The 20,352-nt window shown below is 35.7% G+C and overlaps 1 protein-coding gene across 18 annotated transcripts in view; it reads left to right on the top strand.

Moving 5' to 3' along the window:
• Positions 1 to 20,352, top strand: part of WNK1 (WNK lysine deficient protein kinase 1) — a 175,024-nt gene that overhangs the window by 102,930 nt on the left and 51,742 nt on the right. For 17 of the 18 annotated variants that reach the window (XM_058282540.2, XM_058282542.2, XM_058282541.2 and 14 more), the window contains exon 5: positions 19,507 to 19,595. In XM_058282540.2, coding sequence (XP_058138523.1) covers positions 19,507 to 19,595 — 89 coding nt within the window. Of the gene's footprint in view, positions 1 to 14,439; positions 14,819 to 19,506; positions 19,596 to 20,352 lie in introns of those variants that run through there. The other variant, XM_058282558.2, reaches the window with a different exon arrangement.

The following is a 20,352-nucleotide window of genomic DNA, read 5'->3' as shown; positions in this document are numbered from 1 at the left end:
CAGTTCTCGCATTTGTTGAAGAGACTATTTGTCACATTAAAATGGATGTAGTAGGTTTGTCAAAAACCATTTGGCTGTAGAGGTGAGGGTTTATTTCTGGAATCTTAATTCTATTCCACTGGTTGATACGTCTGTCTTTATGCCTGTACCATGCTGCTTTGACCACTGTATGTAATATGTTTCAAGGGCAGGGAATGAAATTCCTCCCATGTCACTTTTCTTTTTTAGAATGCTCTTAGCTATTCTGGTGCACTTTCCTTTCCAAATGAATTTGGTAAGAGCCTTCTCTGTTTCTGTGTTTCTTTGTAGTAGCCTGTTGGAATTTTGATTGGTATTGCATTGAATGTATAAATCAGTTTGGGTAGGAGTGACATCTTCACAATATTTAGTCTTCCAATCCATGAACACAGAATGTCTTTCCATTTGTTTAGACCTTCACTGATTTCTTTTAGCATTGTTTTATAGTTTTCTGCATATAAGTACTGTACTTCATTGACTAAATTGATTCCTAGGTATTTGAATCTTTTTGTTGCTAATGTAAATGGGATTTTCCCCCAATTTCCTGCTCAGTTTGTTCAATACTAGTATACAAAAATATTACTGATTTTTGCGTCTTCATCTTGTATCCTGCCACTTTGCTAAACTCATTTATTAGCTCAAGTAACATTGTGGTAGACAATTCAGAATTTTCTAAATATAGGATCATGTTGTCTGCAAATAAGTGAGAGTTTTACTTCCTCTTTTCTTATTTAGATGCCTTTAGTTTTTTATTTCTTGTCTAATTGCTCTAGCTAGAACTTCTAGTACAAAGTTGAATAACAGTGGTAACAATGGGCATCCTTGTCTTGTTCCCAATTTTAGAGGGAAAGCTTTCAACCTTGCCACATTGAGTGTGATGTTGGCTGTGGGTTTTTCATATATGCCTTTTATCATATTGAGGAATTTTCCTTCTATTCCTATCTTTCAAAGAAACTTTTATCAATAAAGGATTTTGGATTTTGTTGAATGCCTTTTCTGTGTTAATTGAGATGATCATGTGTTTTTGTTGTTGTTGTGGAACCAGACTTGCTTACCAGGAATAAATCCCACTTGGTTATGATGTGTAAGTCTTTTGAGATGCTGTTGGATTGGATTTGCAAGTATTTTGTGGAGAATTATTGTGTCTATGTTCGTTAGAGAGATGGGTCTGTAATTTTCTTTTTTTGTATTGTCTTTATCTCTCTTTGGTATTAGGGTGATGTTGGCTTCATAAAATGTGTTGGGTAATTTTCCCTCCTCTTCAGTTTTTTGGAAGAGTTTTAACAGGATTGGTGTTAATTCTTTTCAAAATGCTTGGTAGAATTCACCTCTGAATCCATCTGGTCCTGGGCTTTTCTTTATTGGAGATTTTTGATGATGGATTCAATCTCTCTAAATGTGATTGGTTTGTTGAGTTCTTGTATTTTTTTGTAGTGTCAGTGTAGGTTATACATTTCTAGAAATTTGTTATTTCATCTAGGTTATCTAGTTTGTTGGCATATAGTTTCTCATAATATCCTCTTAATGGAACCTTTTGTTTCTATGGGGTCTTTTGTAACTTCCCCCCTTTCATTTCTAATTGTATTTATTTCCATCTTCTCTTTTTTTCTTTGTTAGTTTAACTAGGGGCTTATGAATTTTATTGGTCTCAGAGAACCAGCTTTTGGTTTTGTTGACTTTCTGTATTTTTTCTTCTCAATTTCATATATTTCTGCTCTAATTATTATTATTTCTTTCCTTCTGCTTGCTTTGGGATTGGTTTGCTGTTCTTGTTTCTCTGGTTGTTCAGTTAAAAAATATTTAAGATCGAATTTAGCGCTTTCTTCTTTTATAATATAGGCGTTTAATGCTATAAATTTCCTTCTCCAGACTGCTTTCACTGTATCCTTATAAGTTTTGAAGTTGTGTTCTCATTTCCATTGGTCTCAATGTATTTACTGATTTCACTTGTAATTTCTTCTTTGACCCACTGATTATGTAGCAGTGTGTTGTTCAGCCTTCACATTTTGCAAATTTGCCTTTCCTTTTTTTTTTTTTAAGATTTATTTATTCCGCCTGCCCCCACACACTCATTGTTTGCACTCTCTGTGTCTGTTCTTTGTGTGCTCATTTTCCTTTTAGGAGGCACCAGGAATGGAACCAGGGACCTTCCCCATGTGAGAGGGAGGCGCCTAATTGCTTGAACCACCTCTGCTTCCTGCTTTGTTGTGTTTCTCATTGTTTTCCTCCTTGTGTCTCTTGTTGCATCATTTTGTTGCATTAGCTTGCCATGCCAGCCCATCGCATCAGCTTGCTGTCTTGTTCGTCTTAAGGAGACACCGGGAACCAAACACAGGACCTCCCATGTGGTAGGTGGGAGCTCAATCACTTGAGCCACATCTGCTTCCCTTTCCTGTCTTTTATTGCTTTCCAGTTTCATTCCATTATGTTCTGAGAAGGTGCTTTGTATAATGTCAATCTTTTTATATTTATTGAGAGCTACATGGTGCCGTAACATGAAAGATCCATGGGTACTTGAAAATAATGTGTAACCCGCTGAGTTTGGTGCAACATTCCATATAATGTTAGATCTAGCTCATTTATCATATTGTTATAACTTTTTTGCTTTTAAAGTCTGTTTTGTCCAATATTAGTGTAGCTACCCCTGCTCCTTTTTGGTTACTGTTTGCATGGAGTAGATTTTTCCAACCTTGCACTTTCAGCCAGTTTGTATCCCTGGGTCTAAGATGAGTCTCTTGTGAGCAGCATATGGATGACTTGTGTGTTTTTTTATCCAGTATGTCAGCCTATATCTTTTTATTGGGGAGTTTAATCCATTTACATTCAATATTAACATTACTGTAAATGCAGTATTCAATTCCACCATTTTATTCTTTGTTTTTCCTATGTCTTATCTTATTTTCATCTGTCTTTTTATTCTTTTGGTTATCCTTTCTGTTTTTCTTTCTTATTTACTCTCTCTCATGTCTTTTTCTTTCAGACTCTAAGGCTTCCTTTATTTATTTATTTATTTATTGGTTTTTCAATTTAATTTAATTTTTTAAATAAAACTTTTAAAATTAAAGTTAATAAATCATGTAGAACATTACATTAAAAAACAAGAGGTTCCCATATAACCCATACCCTACTCCCCTACCTGATATTTTTATAAATTATATATTTTTGAAGATACATATATCACAGAAAAGGTTACATTATAAAAAACATAAGAGGTTCCCATATAGTCCCCATCCCCCCACCCCACTCCTCCCACACCAACAACCTCCCCCATCGTTGTGGCACACTCATCACACTCAGCAAACACGTTTTGGAGGACTCCTGCACCACATGGATAATAGTTTACTCTGTAGTTCATACTAGCCCCAGTACATTCAGTGGGTTATGGCAGGATATATAATGTCCAGCATCTGATCCTGCAATATCATTTAGGAGAACTTCAAAGTCCCAAAAATGCCCCCTCATCATATCTCTTCTTCCCACTCCCTGCCCTCCGCAACTACTGTGGCCACTTTCTCCCCGTCAATGATACAATTTCTTCTATTAGTAGTCACAAAAGTTTTATAGTAGAATATCAGTAAGTCCACTCTAATCCATATTTTATTCCTCCATTCTGAGGGCCCTGGGATGGTGATGTCCACTACACCTCTATATTAAGAGGGAACTTTGATTCCACATGGATGATGGATGCAATTCTCCTGCTTGCAGTTGTAAGCACTCTCAGTTCCCTCGGGTGGCTTCCTTTAATGTTTCCTGAAAATGTAGATTCTTTTTCAGGAACCCTCTTAGTTGCTGTTTGTTTGCGAGTATTTTATACTCACTTTCATGTTTAAAGGACAGTTTTGCTGCATAAAGAATTCTCAGCTGACTTTTTCTCATTCAGTATCCTAATTGTATTATACACTGTGTTCTCACCTCCATGGTTTCTGATGAGAAATCCACACTAAGTCTTGGTGGACACCTTGTATGTGATGCTTCTCTTAGAATTTTCTCTTTATCTTTGACCTTTGACATTCTGTGTAGTATGTGTCTTGGAGTAGGTCTATTCAGATTTATTCTGATCGGGGTTCAGTGCACCTTAGACATGTTAAGTTCATTTCTTTGATGAGAGTTGGGAAATTTTCAGCTATTATTTCCTCATATACTCTTTCTGCCCCTTTTCCCTTCTCTTTTCCTTCTGGATCTCCCTCAACATGTATGTTCTTGCGTTTCATGCTGTCATTCAACTCCTATTTTTTCCATTCTTTTCTCTCTGTGTTCTTTTCTCCAATTTTAGCTCTTCTTTCTTCTATTATTCTTTCTTCTATTATTTTTAGTTTGCTGTTGTATGTCTCTCTATGTCCCCTATCATATTTTTCATTCCCATGAGCTCTGTTAATTTTCTATTCAGGTTTTCAAATCTTCTTTGTGCTTGCTCAGTGTTGTCTTTTGTCCTTTGTCTCTTTAGCCATATTATCTTTTAGCTCATTAATTTGATTTTGGAAATTTGTGTGCATCTTGATTAGTTAAGTTTCAAATTCTGCATCTCATTTTTGGGACTTGGCGTTGTCCTGAATGATATTGCAGGGACAGGTGCAGGACATTGTTTATCCTGCTATAACCCACTGGATGCACTGGGAGATGTGTGAACTACAATGTAAACTGTGGTCCATGTGGTGTGGCAGTGCTTCAGGGTATGTATTCACCAATGCAATGAATGTACCTTACTCATGAAAGGGAATGTTGATGTGGGAGGAGCGGAGGGTGGGGGGGAATGGGGTATATGGGAACCTCTTATGTTTTTTAACGTAACATTTTGTGTGATCTGTTTATCTATCTATTTTTGTAAAAAATCCTGCATCTCTTCTGGGGCTATGATCTATTCCTTTTCTTGGGCCATGTCTTCCATTTTGTTAGTATGGCTCATAATTTTTTGCTGATGTCTAGGCATCTGATTAAAATGGTAGTTTATTCAGATGCTCAATTTCTTTCTCTTTCATAGGGATTTAGTGGCAGGAGGCTGCGTGTTGCTGTTGCTCTGATTCTTGGTTCGACATGCATCATTAGGCTTATCCCTGTTAGTTGTTCAAAACTGGGCTCTCAACCCAATATTGGGTTACAGACTCTTCCTTGGAAAGGGGGGCTATAATGCCGAAAAAACACCTCTCATTTAATTTCCTCATGTGCACTTCCTTGGTCTGCCAGCAGATGTAGCTCTTTGACAACCCTCTCAGTTCAGTGCTGGAGTGTGTTTGCTGCAAGAGGGACTAGGTGCCTGGAGGCTAAGAGCCTTGTAATTCAAACTTACTCAGAAATAGTTCTCCAACTTTCCTTGGCAGCCTCGTCCCTTTTCGTGCATAGAAAATAATTCCACTCCCCTCTGCATCCTCAATGATCAGTCCTGGTTAGAAGAAAGGGGAGATTGAGAGGACTGTTTGGACACCACAGACCAAATTTGTGGATTAAAAACTGAGTAAGCCTTTGGCTGTGTCCCTCTCTCTCCCTTTTCCTGGAGAGGTGTGTCCTCAATAATCAGCCTCGGTTGGTAGAGGGGGAGCTTGAGAGGGTTGGATCTCTTTAGAGCTATGCAGGCTCCCAGGACAAACAATGGCTCAGCCCTACCAGCCTGGAAGGGATGGTGGGACACAGCAGATGAAATTTGTGAGTCAGGAGCTGAGTCAGCCTTAGGTCATGTCCCTCTCTCTCCCCTTTCCTGGGGTGGTGGATCCCTGGAGCCCCCTTGTCTTTTTAGCCAGCTCAGAGACCTGAGAATTCTAAAATGACTTTAGTGTGGGGAGGGTCCCAGTAGTAGTAGCTGCTGGTTTCAACTTAATTTTGCTGTCACAATTCCTCTCCTTTGTCCTTCTCTCTTCTGGGTGGTTTCCAGCCTTTGCCTGGTTTCCGAAACCCTAGAAGATCTTTTTCCAGGCCATTTCAGCCTGTCTTCTAGCTTTTTTTCTGGAAGAGAAGAGAGTCTCATGCCTGTCTAGTCTGCCATCTTTCCAGAAGTCCTTTTTTTTTTTAATGGAGGTACCTGGAATTAAACCTAGGACCTTGTACATGTGAAGCAAGAGCTCAACCACTGAGCTACACCCGCTCTATGTACTTGATAATATTTTGAAGAATAAATGATTCATTTAAAGGAATCACAACTATAGTCAGACTTATATACTAAGTAAATTTGGGAGAGTTACATCTACCCTGTGAAAAAGGAATGAAATTTAAATGATTTTTAAGATATTAGCAGAATTATTTTACTAAAATGAAATTGAAAATGGCAAGTAGAAACTGTTACACATAGAAAACCATTAGATTTTATAGCATGGGGAAAACTTTAGGGTTCAGATATAGCAGAAAACACTAGCTGAAGTGTTTCCCCATAATTTTTACCCTATGATTTCTTGGGAAGGTACTTTTATATGCATAATAGTAAGAAGCAGGTGCTCAGCAATTGTTTTCTTGAGTTTAAATAAGAAAGAAATGAAAGTTGTGAATGAACATAAAGACCTTGGCAAGATTTTGAAAAATTGCAAAGGTCTATTGGCAGAGGTTTGAGATTGTGTCCAAGATCTTTGAGAAGAAGATTAGCTACCAGACATGAATGCTTTAGCTCAGTGTTTCTTTGATATCAGAGCCCCTCTATGCTCTTAAAAATTATTGAAGATTCCAAAGACCTTCTGTTTCGTTGTGTTATATCTATTGATTTTACCCTATTAGAAATTAAAGCATAATTTTCAAAATTATTTATTAATCGAAAAATAGCATAACAAGCCCAATTTATGTTGGCATCAATAACATTTTCATGAAAAAATTTTAAAATTAGTGAGAAGCACAGCATTTTTACATTCTTGAAAATCTTTGCAGGCTTCACATATCTGTTCTGCACTCAATGTATTGCACTGTGTCGTTTTGGTTGAAGTATGTGAAGGAAAGCTAGTGTTCCACAGGTGGTTAGTTGGTATACCTTGCACACCCCCACAGATCTTGAGAACACAGAACACACCCACAGATCTTGAGTCTTCGTACAACACTTGAGAACCACTCTTTCAAATCTTTTCTATGTAAATTATAGTCTCTGGACAAACAAAATCAACATCTCAGGGTCTTTTAAAAATGTAAAATTTTGGTCTGGTCCTAGACTTAACAAATCAAAATCTGCGTTTCAACAAGATCCAAGGGTGATTCATGTGAGCATTAAAGTTTGGAGAGTATGAGCTGATCCACTGAAGTCCTCTCCTGTTCTGTGTTCCTGATTTCTCGTTAAAGGGTTTTAAATAGGCTAGATAATATCATTCCCAAATATTGATTTGAACAAGTTACTGTTTCTTCATCCATCGAATCTTTTTACTAGTGTTATAAGTAACCAAATTGATTTAGGAAGTTAACCTTATATAATTGCTTTTGTTTCCCTGCCTTATTCTGGAATTGCTATTTTAAAAAACAAAGTAATAAGGCAACCTGTAGAAAAGATGGAATAAGAAGTTCTTAAAGAAATTCTTTAAGTCAGTTCGAACTGTGTTAGTTTCCTTAGTTTCTAAGGCAGGTGGCATTCACTGGTGTTTTGTTTTGTTTTGTTTCCCTCTACACTGTGAAAAATTTAGTTCCTTATGATCTACAGTTCCATTATGCTGTATTGTTGAGTCCTATACCTATGCCTGGAAAGCGCTACCTTGATTTCACCAGTCTCTATTTTCATCTTAAGGCTTCCAGTCAAGAATAAAAAGGCTGTGTCCCTTCTTAGTATCCCTTCTTAGTTTTCTGAAGTTTTTCTCATGTTTTGGGTGCTGGGATAAATGTGGGGTATTTAAATAAGTGTCTAGTTAATAAAGTGATTTTTGTAATTATATAAGCAGTAACTATGACTCAGTGTTGAAATAAGCCTTGCATAAAACCTTACTTTCTCTTAATCTGCTTTAGCTTTAGCTTTAGCTCATTTTTAAAAGTATGTATTAGGAATGGAGGTGGCTCAAGCCATTGGGTGCCTTCCTTCCACATGGGAGGTCCCGAGTTCAGTTCCCAGTACCTCCTAAAAAGAAGACGAACACCGATAGCAAGCATTAACAAGAAGGGGGGGGGGTAAATAAATGTAAAAAAAAAAAAATTTAAGTATATGTTAGCATCCTTTTTCCTAACTGTTGCACATTAATTAAGGAAACATGTTTGGTTACCCATTGGGAGTGATCAAAGGACTCCCTAATGCTCCTCCCACTTCCAGATTTCTGGTTCCCACCCCAGATCTACTGTGTCTATTAGTAATCAGTAAACCACTGTCTCCCACTTCCTTACACAGGGCCTTCTGTAGATTTGTCACTGGCTTAGAAAAGGGATACAAAGAAGATTTTTTAACAGCTCATGATTGCTTTTTTTAGTCTGAAGATCACAGAACTCTAGTCTCTTTAACTATAAGCCCTAAATCTCAGTTTCTGTTTATTTTAACAATTATTCCCTTTTTAACAATTATGTATCTTTTATGTGCCAGATTGAGGATACAGAAGTGATCAAGGATATATGCTTCAGTGTTCTCCCAGAACTTTTATAGTCTAGAGGAAGATAGACATTAAAGTTTATTAAAGCAGGTGGATGTTATGAACATGATAAAGTAAGGAATTTTAATGTACTTAAGATGATCAAAGGCAACATTTCTGAGAAAGCTTGTTTTTTTTATTTTTAAACAAATCAGTTTTATCGATGCATTCCATCCAAAGTATACAATCAGTGGTATTTGGTGTAATCACATAGTTGTACATTCATCACTATGATCATTATTAGAGCATTTTCATTATTTCAATAATAATAAACAAAAAAAAAGAAAAATAAACAAGAAAATTCTTTACCTCTCAATCGCACTATGCTTCCCCTGCCATATAGCTGCTATTTCTGACTATTCTTGCACATTTATTTGTTTTTTTAAGCAGTTTTATTAAAATATATTCACATACAATGTAATATATCCAAAGTGTAAAATCGATGGCTTTTAGTATAATCATAATATTGGGCATTCATCACCATACAAAAAAATTTTAGAACAATTTCAAAGGCAGCATTACTGAGAAAGTTTAAGCTGAAACCTTTATTGATCTGGTATGTCAGAGATGCTAAGAGGTAAATCGGTCCATCAGAGTAAGCCAATAGCTTCAATCCTCTGTGCTCTCTACTGAAAATATCCCTAGGATTCTTGGAAGAAAATCTCTCTTCTGGATCTTTGTTGCCATCATACTCTACCTCTGTTTTAATAATTATCATATTGGCATTAACTGTTCTCACACATACACACACACACTGGAACTGAGCCTGTCAAGGAAAGGTTCCTTTTTACTTCTGCAGATCAATTCAGTACAATATGTCTGACACTGCAGTAATACACACTACTATGTAAATAGTCAAGGATATTAATATATACATGCTTAGTGCCAGACATTATAGTAAACACTTTAATACTCCTATTATCTATAATACCTAGAAAATAACAGTTCTGTTGCCAGATCCCCTGCTCATATAAGAATGCTATACTGAATCCATACATGTCTATTGCAGTATTGATTTGTGACATGGGGGCATTTTAACTTGTCTGTGTGAAGGCCCATGTGAAAGGGGCAAAAGTCTTAATCTACTAAACTATATGGCTTTATAGTTACATCCTATAGTGTACTAATAATAAACTGTTTTTGTGTCATTGTTCTGTACATGCAGTTCATTCAGGTTGCTGCTTAAATATTACTTGCTCAGCAAGTAATACTTACCTGCCCACTTTATCTAAGCCAACATTCTTAAGTGCACACACATCTTAATTATATCCCCCTACTGTGTATTTTTCTTCATGGCTTTTATCCCAACCTGACGTGTTATTTACCTGAAGTCCTCCCAATTAGAATGTAAGTTCTATGGGTCGGGGGTTTTATTTTTCTTGTGTTTTTTTTTTTTTTTTTGCTATATTCCTAGTGCCTAAGGACTTGTAAGTATTTGTGAATGAAGCTCAGTATTTGTGAATGAAGGCATTAATATAGAAACTGTAGGGAGTTAAACACAGTTTGGTTCACTGTGGAGGAAATGGGCTCTGGAGTTGGTTCTGCTTGGGTGCACATTCCAGCAATGTTGTTTACTAGCTGTGAGACCTTGGGCAAATTACTGAGCTTCCCTGAGCCTCTGGTCTTAGTGCCTGAGAAATGTATATAAAATACAACATTATTATCATTAACATCATTGTTTGCTTCCTAGTAAAATAAGTTGTCTCTTGTTCTATTCTTTTAACCAGAGATGTTTAGCATATTACAATAATTGAAATGTGTTTAATGAACTTAACATAAAGTCAAGTTTTAAATGAGGGAAAATAAACTAACATTTGCAACCTTGCTTCTTGCCAATCACCTTGCAAAATGCTTTACATACATTATCTTATTTTAATCTTTGGAATCCTGTTAAGTAGATACTATCTTCATTTCGCAGGTAAGAAAATAGACTCAGAAGTTAAGCATTTTGCCCAAGGACACTCAGAAGAAAATAGTAGTGAGTCAGAAATCAAGCATCTCTAACACAACACTAATGTAACCCCCGCCCCAATGTCCTTCACCTATTTTTCTTTTAAACTTTTTCCCTAGATCTCAAGGGTAAAAAAAATCTGAGAATAATAAAACTCTGGTGTATTTGGGATAGCATAAGTAATTAGACTGGTCTCGCAGATTTGAGACCTTTGTAAAAGTTTATGAATCCTGTTCAAATGCAAAAAACTTAATTACATACTCTGACTTGTGATCTTAACCTAATTATCTAAAAAATTGATGCCATTGGTAATGAAAAGATCTAAGTAACAATAAAAACTACAGCCAGCAGTGGTATCAGCTTTATATATAAAGGACCGTACATTTAAGTTCGGAGCAATATACAAACTTTTAGGTATCCAGAAAGTAATGAGCCTTGGGGAATCATGAGGTAAATTAATTTCCTTTGATAGAGCTAACTGGATTCAGTAGGGAATTTGAAGAGGCTTGTTTTCCAATGGGATCATAAGGTATGTTCAAATTCCTCTAAACTAATGGTTCATAACAGTAAGAATCTGGCTGAATCTAGTCCCATAACAACCAAGTTAGAAATAATGGGGATTTTTAATTACTTTGTTTGTGTAATTGGACTTTGTCACTGATTCCATTAGCCTTTGGATTGCAAGGTTTGAACATTTTGTCTGGGGGAAAAAAAGACTTAAAAACATTAGGTAAAATTCCTTTCAGTTTTTATATAACAGATTATAGTTCACCCTACTTTTTAACAGAAACAAATGAGACTAATGCCTGGTTAGATAGGGTTTGAAAAATTGGTGAAAACTTTGTATTTATTTCTTTAGCAGATGGAATTTTTTGTGTAATACCAGAGATAAAAATCCAGTAGAATTAGTTGAAATGGTTCCTTAATAAATTTTATTCCTGCATCCATCCAATAAGTTTGGATTATAAGTGTGAAAGAAAATTTTGGGTATCTTGGGCTGTATCTTGAAAACATTTTGCATGATTTTCAATGATATTTCATTGTTGTATTGTGATTTGATTGACATTAAAGGTGACAGTTCTGGGTCTCATTTCATACTTTCTCAAAAAAGCTAGTTCGTGTATCTGTGCCAAATAGCGTTCTTTAATTCACAAGGCAGTAAACTACAGGATAAAAGCTGGTAGAAAATAGAAAGAAGGTTTCTATATTTAAGTACATTTTAATAGTGCCAAGTTTCCTGGTATCTTATAAGCACTTTACATGCTAAATATCAAAAGTTTCATACAGATCACTTTGCAATTGCTGCCCTCTCATCATGAACTATAAATGATTTGAGGTTTACTTTAAAGAAAATAGGACTCAGTTGGCTACATAAAGGGGAAAGGAAAGAGTATTCTTGTTAGTGGAAACATTTATTATATATTCATTGAACAAGAAAATAGTTTTCTGGACTATTTTGGGAAAATGGAGGTAAAAAAGTAGGCAGAAATTGGATTTTAAGGACTTTTCATATCAGATTAAGGAAACTAAAAGTGTAGTAACATGGACTAGAAGTAACATTGGGCTAGATTTTGGGAACTCTGGATTCTAATTTTTGCTTTACCATTTACTAGGCCCTTACCCACTGAAATATGTCCTCTGTCTTATTCTAGGAACTAAAGGTATGGTAATGAACAGTATCTGACATTTACTAGACAAGACATTCCATAGATATCAATTGAATTAATGAATTCTTACTTTGAACATGGCATTAATCTCTCTGGGGCCACACATTTCTCATTCGGACAAGGAAGGACTTTCACTAAGATTTTTTTCCTAACCTGTCATCCTGTGACCGTCTTACAGATGTGGGAAACTATTAACCATTTTAGAGCATTGTGATGTGAGTTAAATGATGTCAGGTGATTGACAATGGTTAAATTTTAGATAATTAAATGAAATCATATGGTTGAGGATGGAGAGAATAAAAGAGCAAAGCCCATCTTAAATTAATCTATGTTTAAAGAGGTGAGGTGCTGATATCTGAATTTTGGTGGTCGTAATCACAATGTAAAAGAAACAATGATTTTGGGAAGCGAATGTGGCTCAACTGATAGAGCATCTGCCTGCCATATAGGAGGTCCAGGGTTCGGTACCCAGGGCCTCTTGGCCTGTGTGGCAAGCTGGCCCACGTGTAGTGCTGCTGCACACAAGGAGTGCTGTGCCACGCAGGTATGCCCCCATGTACAGGTGCCCCACGTGCAAGGAGTGTGCCCTGAAAGGAGAGCCGCCCTATGTGATAAAAGTGCAGCCTGCCCAGGAGTGGCGCTGTATACACGGAGAGCTGACACAGCAAGATGACGCAACAAAAAGAGACACAGATTCCCAGTGCCCCCTGACAAGAGTGCAAGCAGACACAGACACAGAAGTACACACAGTGAATGGACACACAGAACAGACAGAGCAGACAGTGGGGGTTGGGGGGAAGGGGAGAGAAATAAATAAAAATAAATCTTCAAAAAAGAAAAAAAGAAAAAAACAATGATTTTGAGAGGGAAAAAAGAAGCCAGTAAATATCTCATTTTGCCTGGCCGTTGTCTTTTGGAGGAACAATTGGAGCACTAGAAGCAAAACAGTATACCAGCTTCTTTTCAACATTTAGCTTTGTTTAAAGAGCTCATAGAAAATAATAGTACTTAAATGTTGTGGGAAAGAAGCATCCAAAAATTACTAAGGTTTCTATTCCAGGTCACAGAAATAATGGTGATACATTGAAAGAAACTGGGAAATCCAGAGATGGGCACTAACTTTGAGAGAAAGAGGAATTAGAGTTTAGACATATAAATTGTTAACTATATGGGAATGGTATTTTTATTGAGTATATTGAAAACTCTTATTTTAATTGATAGAAAAGACTGCTCTTTAAAGTATCTAGATATATGTGTCTACATCAAACCTCTGTCAAGGGGAAAAAAGCTGCTACTTTTGGATTTGTTTGTTTTGCCCAGTGAAGTTAAAAACCTACCCAGGATCTTTTTATCTGACAAACCTTATGAAGCAAGAAATAAGATATCTCTTTTCTAGTTTTCTTCCTTTCATTTAGCCAAACATTCAGAGTTGCCGAAACACTTAAGTTAAAGGTGCTACATTTCTGACCAAGTACCTTGACATAGTAAGCTGCCTGCTTAATAGTGATAAATTATGTTGAGCCAAAGATAAAGGGCAAATGCTTTCAGGAAGAGCATTAGAATTAATAGTCATTTCTAGCCTTTAGAATAACCAAATAGCTTCCAAACCCTTATTTTTTGTCACTGTTGAATAATCTAAGTCTTAGTAGCCACTGTTTTGATGGGAATTCAAGCTTCCTAGATTATAAGGGATAGGAGCTTTATTCTGTTATTCATTATAACAATGAAATGAGCAGTTTGTTTTCTACCATCTTTGTTAATAATGCCATGAAGTGACACATATTCCTTAATTACTAGAATCAAAGTAGTTATTTGAGTCCATGTTGAGGCTTTTACTAGAAGAAAGAGGAATAAATTCTTACCATGTTGTTGTATAGTAAATCAGTTATATAATATATATCTGATATATACCGTAAGAGAGTGGTGTAAGACATTTTACGTTAATATCACCACTTTTAAAATTAGATAAATAGAGGAACTTTTTCAAGTTAGTTTGAAGGATATGGTTCAGGTCACAGACTTAGTATATAAGAGGTTGAACTGTGAACCCCAGTATTGTGAATCCTTGCCCAGTGTTCATTTGGCTGCATATTCTGAGTTTTTCTACTTTGGTCATTGAACTCAAACCTCTTTTTCTTTTAAAAGCATAGTTTCAACATGATAAGGGGGCAGGGGATATTTAAATAAATGGATTTCTTGTGTACATACATATGATAGGTTTGATGTCAAAGAGGCTGAACTTGTGGATGTAGTAGGTGGGGCTTTGAGCAATTAAAAATCTCATTTTGCTTGTCCAGGGATCAGTTGCTGTTGGAAGAGAAGCAGAGAGAAAAGTAGCAAAACAGTTTCCTGCTCAGCATGTAGTTCTTTCCAAAGGACTAATCTAGAGAAAGCAGATTTTGTCTGAGCAGAGCAAACTCATGTCTGAGAGTTGGGGAAACATGGCTAGTGTTAAACAAGAAACTATGCCTCAGTCTGACTTTGATGTATGCCTTCCTTATGCTGTGGGCTAATTTACTGTGTTACTTTATAACTTATCCATTTTCTTCTCATTTTCCTCTAACTGTAACACGTTTATTTTGCCTTTTCTGATGGATTTTACAAAGAAAGATTTTTGTTCAGTATTTGTCATCGTAAATTCTCACTGCTGTTGCTGCCCTCAAAAGGATTGTGTAAATGAGGTGGGTAAGAATGTTACGATATATACAAAGGGTATGTTGTAGCCATTTGGTAATATGTGTAGAAAGTTTCAGTTAAGGTATTTAAATTGTTGACTTCAGTATGCTTTTAAAAAAATATTGAAAGTTCTATAGTTTAGTTGATTTATTTTTTAGTAGAACCTATTTTATTGGGTACAAAAATGTACCAAGGACAGTTGATACAAAAGAGCAAATTAAGCAAATATTTGAAGTGATTTCTTAACACTCTTCTATGAAAGGAGGGAGAAGGGAGACTTTTTTCAATTCTGAATGGTTATGAAAAGTTTTATTTTTTATCAAGAGATAGTTAAAGTTTATCCTAACTCATTTGAAATTTAAGAGGCAATTGCTGACAATTTTTTTAAGAACTGGAAGATTGAACCAGAAAATTTGTTTTATGATTCATTGTTACTTTGCCAGTAGATTAGCTGATTGAATCTACACTGGTCAAAACATAAATACATAGAACTCAGAGGAAAATTCAAAGTCTATAAAATGTATGTATGTGTTTTTGTTGCTTTTTGGTTCCAGTAAGTCAACATGTATTATAAATATAACAATTATTTTTAAACTTTATTTTGTACATTTAGCAATTGACAATGTAAACAATTAAAAACTAAAAAGAAAACACAGTTGATTAAAAATATACATTTCTCAATTAAATGTACTGGATACCTATAAAAAATTTTTAATCATACAATATGTTACATAATGTATTTAGTTCATAGTAATGCAGTCATACAGTATTTGTCCTTTTGTGCCTGGCTTGCTTCACTCAACATAATGTCCTCCAGGTTCATCCAAGCTGTCATGTGCTTTACGACTTCATTTCTGCTTACAGCTGAATAATACTCCATTGTGTGATATGACTTTGGGGAGTCACAGTTGTTACTATTTTTTTTTTTTTTTTGGTATACCACTTAAGATTGTGCAAAGTAGACTTTTTTGTTTTGTTTAAGAGAATACATGATTTTATATAACCCTGGAAAGTATATTAGTTGGGTATACCTTAGATGCTCAAGAAGTACTTGTTTAATATAGAGAGATGTGCCTACTGTCCCATGACAAAAAAAAAAACATAATATGGGACTACTGCCTAAGGCAGTGAGTTATAAAAGTAAGGCAAGATTATTTCTAGAGCCAGTGGAGTAAGAGAGCTTGCTTTCTTAACTAACTTTAATTTGTTCTTTGTAAGACATTAGCCCAATTTACCTACCTTAGCATTCTCTTGTGTTTTTGAACTTCTTTCAGAATAGGTCCTCAATACTTTGTATTTGCAAGTCAGAATAGGACTAGAATGGAACTAACTGGAGCTAAATCAGGGAATAAAGAAAAGTAATGATGTAATCACATTTTGGAGGATCATTGAGCTCTAAGTTGATCATCTTCTCTGTTGAAGCGTGTGAACTAAAAGGAAATAAGATGAAATCTTTTATGTCATTAAAACATTTTCTTTTCCTTACTTTGTTCTGTCCAGTGCTTAGAATCATACTTTAGAATAAACTTTCTTTTTTACTTATAATCTTCTGAGTTCTCTCATCTCTTATGAACAAGAAGCCAAGGATATAGAGAGAATATAAAAAACTGTAGTTGCCTATTTTAAGCCACTTTCTATTGTTATATGTCCCAGTTGACTTTTCTCTACACCTTCAGGGTTAGTGAGGTTTCATACTCATTTCATACATTTTTACTTGGTCATATGTAATACATGTTCCCTATATGTTCTTTTTTTTTTTTTTTAAGATTTATTTTTTATTTATTTAATTCCCCCCCTCCCCTGGTTGTCTGTTCTTGGTGTCTGTTTGCTGTGTCTTGTTTCTTTGTCCGCTTCTGTTGTCGTCAGCGGCACGGGAAGTGTGGGCGGCACCATTCCTGGGCAGGCTGCTCTTTCTTTTCACGCTGGGCGGCTTTCCTCACGGGCGCACTCCCCACACGGGGGTCACCCCTGCGTGGCACGGCACTCCTTGCGCGCATCAGCGCTGCGCATGGCCAGCTCCACACGGGTCAAGGAGGCCCGGGGTTTGAACCGCGGACCTCCCATATGGTAGACGGACGCCCTAACCACTGGGCCAAAGTCCGTTTCCCTATATGTTCTTGATTCTTCTTAGATAACTCAGAATCTCTTTCCTAAGTATATTGATAAACTTGGCTTCTGGATGGTGACTGACTGGTGAAATTTCTTATGTTACATTTTTCACCTCTTGAAATTATTTGCATCTAAGTGGGTAGCAGTAAGCGTTCTTAATCTTTTAGTACCAGCTGCTGGGCTGGTAAGTTGTGTTTCAGTTTTATTGGCTTCTTTGGCTCCCACAGTACATTTTTTTAAGGTGGCTATGGCTCCTGAATATATTATAGATTGGTATGGAATTTTCTGTACCTAAATCTTGACTTTAGGTTGAGGAAGAAGCATAACCTAGATTTGAGGTTATATAATGCACAATTATTGGTTTTGCTATTATGATCTTTAATCTCTTTTGTTCATCTGGTATTCCTTTTTGTATAGGAATGTATATGTATTTGCATAGATAAGGTTATTTATTATTAAGGATTTTTATTGTAATAATTCAGGATTGACAAATACATGAAAGCAGGGTCACTGTGGCTCTGGGTGATTATTTTTTCAAGAGAATTCTTTACTTCCTTTTAACTCTAAGCTAAATTATCTTTGATTGCCTTTGAACTCAAAGTTAGCCTTAGGTCAGTAAATTTAATAATTCACAGAGATCTTTCAACATAGATACTACATTTGATTCTAGCTGTCCTGAATGGAGGTAGGTAAATTGGACATGATTATCCCCATTTGCTAGATGGAGAATCTGAAGCTCAGAACTGCTTCTACTTGTTCAGTTCTTCACACTGCATTCAAGTCTTCTGGTAAATCCTTTCATCTTTGCAATGTACCTATGCTAGATTAAAACAGAAGAATCCTTTAGTATAATTAGTATATGTCTGCTTTATGATGAGTTTTACTGTCAGTAGGTCAGACATATTCCTCTAAAATTTTTGTGCATACGGAAGAAGAAACTTTTCTCCTCATTTTATCTATATTCTCTTTAACCATTTTTCTGTAATATTTGGAATATCTTTATGAATGTCCAGTTTTACCAAGGAAGGGGCTTTCAGATAATTTTCTGCCAATGGTGAATGTTCTACAAACTTAATATACAATACTCTACATAGTTCTTTCTGTAATTTTTATAAATAGCATTTAAGGTTTACTTTATGCCATTTTACATACTGAAAATTAAAAACCAATATAAAACAAAATCTCCATTTACTCTACCAGAAAAATTTTAGTGTACGCCATCCATTTTTCTCTTTAGCCACTTCCTTTTTTTAACCCTGAGTTTGAAATACCAGCTTGTTTCCTTCAGCAGCATTATTTTCTTGTTCTTATTAGAAGTATTATGTGAATAACTTAGCTGGATTTGGAAAATAAGTTGAGGAAAATTCAGTGGTGATCCTTGTAGACATTATTAAAAAATAAATCTTTTAAATGCATAGATTTGACTTCAGGGTCAGCATTACTACACAGTTCCTTGCTGTGTAAAGTTAGCCCTAAGCGTAGATTCTCCAAATCAGGACTTTGAATAATGCAGTGGGTAATTGTATATCTTTGTTAGTGACTCTAGATGACTTTTCTGGTCAGTCCCCCTTAAGCCCTACTTTCTTTGTTTTATATATCTATATACTTAATGGTACCATTTGAACCTTAGTTCTTGGTCTAGCTACTTCAACTTTTAATCCATCTGGTCACTTAGATGAGGTAGGAAGAGATATAGATTCTTTCTTCCACCCTAACTCTCAGATATTATTATTTTCTTGTTCTTTTATATATTTTCCACACTTTGATAAAAATATTTTCAAAGAATGTATACTTTATGAAGATAATGAAAACTATCCCTGGAGCAGTTGTAAGTAGTTGAGTGCCTGCTTCCCATGTATGAGGTCCTGAATTCAATCCCTGGTACCTCCTTTAAAAACAAACAAACAAACAAACTATCCCTGTGTTTCATGTAATACTACTATTTAGTATTACATATAATAATGGTTGTCTACTGACTGAAATTTTTGGAAAGTTCTTTCATAGGGGTCTGATATAGCACTTTTTACTTTGTTTTTTATTTACAAGACAATCTACTCTTCAGTTATCACACCAAACCCATCCAAATCCTTAACACCTTCCATACTTGTTGAACTTGTTAAACAGTACTGTAATAATATAATGCCTTTCAAACTAAGCATGTGGATTCATGCCCACATGTGGGTTTATTCTTCAAAATAGTGAAATGCTGTGTTGATTAATGTGTTAGGGAGCAATGTTGAACAAAGGATGTGTTCTAACCAATTAGAATGTTTGGCGTTCTCTTTGTCCAATAACTTCCTTTACCTGAAACACAGCCAAAGATTTTAATACAGCCAACATTTGTTCATAGCCGCATAGAGACGGCATGGAAGTTAGTGACCCCACTATCTAATTGTTCCTTGCTATTTCCTCTTGGGGAGCTAAATTACCACTACCCAACTCAGACCCTACATGGACCAGCTGCTGCAGGCAAATCAGAAGAAAGTCAGGATGGTAAGAAGGCAACTTAGTAGAAAGTTAAGAAGAAATTAAAAATCAAAACCCTGCCTTTATTAATATGTTTCTCTTATTTAATGGCTTTCAGGGTGTAAAGCCAGCCAGTTTTGACAAAGTAGCAATACCTGAAGTGAAGGAAATTATTGAAGGCTGCATACGGCAAAACAAAGATGAAAGGTAAGTTGCCTCTTTTGACCTGAATGTTGCTTGAACAAATACCTAAACTGTAATGTACTCTGAATACAGTGACACTCAATGTACAGTATAGTTAATACTTTCTTTGTGGTTAGTTTCACCACTGACACTATGTAACATTTTTTAAAGTAGGGATTCTCTCCATTGAGATATTCAGATTTGACATTCTAGAATGTTGTAAAAATTTGGTTCAGTAGAATTTAAGTAAACCAGAACCACCTTAAACCTAGCTGCTACATTCAATAAGAACTACTTGCTTATCGCATCAGCATTATTTATAAAACTCAGTAAGGTTCAGTCTCTCTAATGTACCACATCTGTTTGTTAGTCCTATTGAATTCTAAAAAGTAAGTAAAATCTTGGCTCTTTAAAAGCAATTGAACTATACAGTTTTTGATTTGCTGTCATTGTGCCAGAACTAAAGAAGAGCAAAACATTCCTTTGGGTAAAAAGAGAAGAGTTTTTGCCCAAGGCTTAGGAGGAGATGTGGCTTAGTCATTTGTACTAACAGAGGACTTTTCTCAGAGGAGTGGCAAGTATCTAATCTGCTATATAGCTGATTCATCATCAGTTAGGCTTGGCAAAGGTTCATTGCTTGTTTTTTGAAAAAGAATCTACCTTCACCAACCCCCCTACCCACAAAAAAAGAAAAAATAAACCAGTCAGTACAAATATAAATTGTAAATTGAGTGTAATCTACCTCCTGAAGAATGTGAGTGATCCAGGTGTATTAACCAAA

This window comes from Dasypus novemcinctus, chromosome 20 (genome assembly GCF_030445035.2).
Source record: "Dasypus novemcinctus isolate mDasNov1 chromosome 20, mDasNov1.1.hap2, whole genome shotgun sequence".
Taxonomy (NCBI): domain Eukaryota; kingdom Metazoa; phylum Chordata; class Mammalia; order Cingulata; family Dasypodidae; genus Dasypus; species Dasypus novemcinctus.
This window is presented reverse-complemented; position numbering and strand designations above follow the sequence as displayed.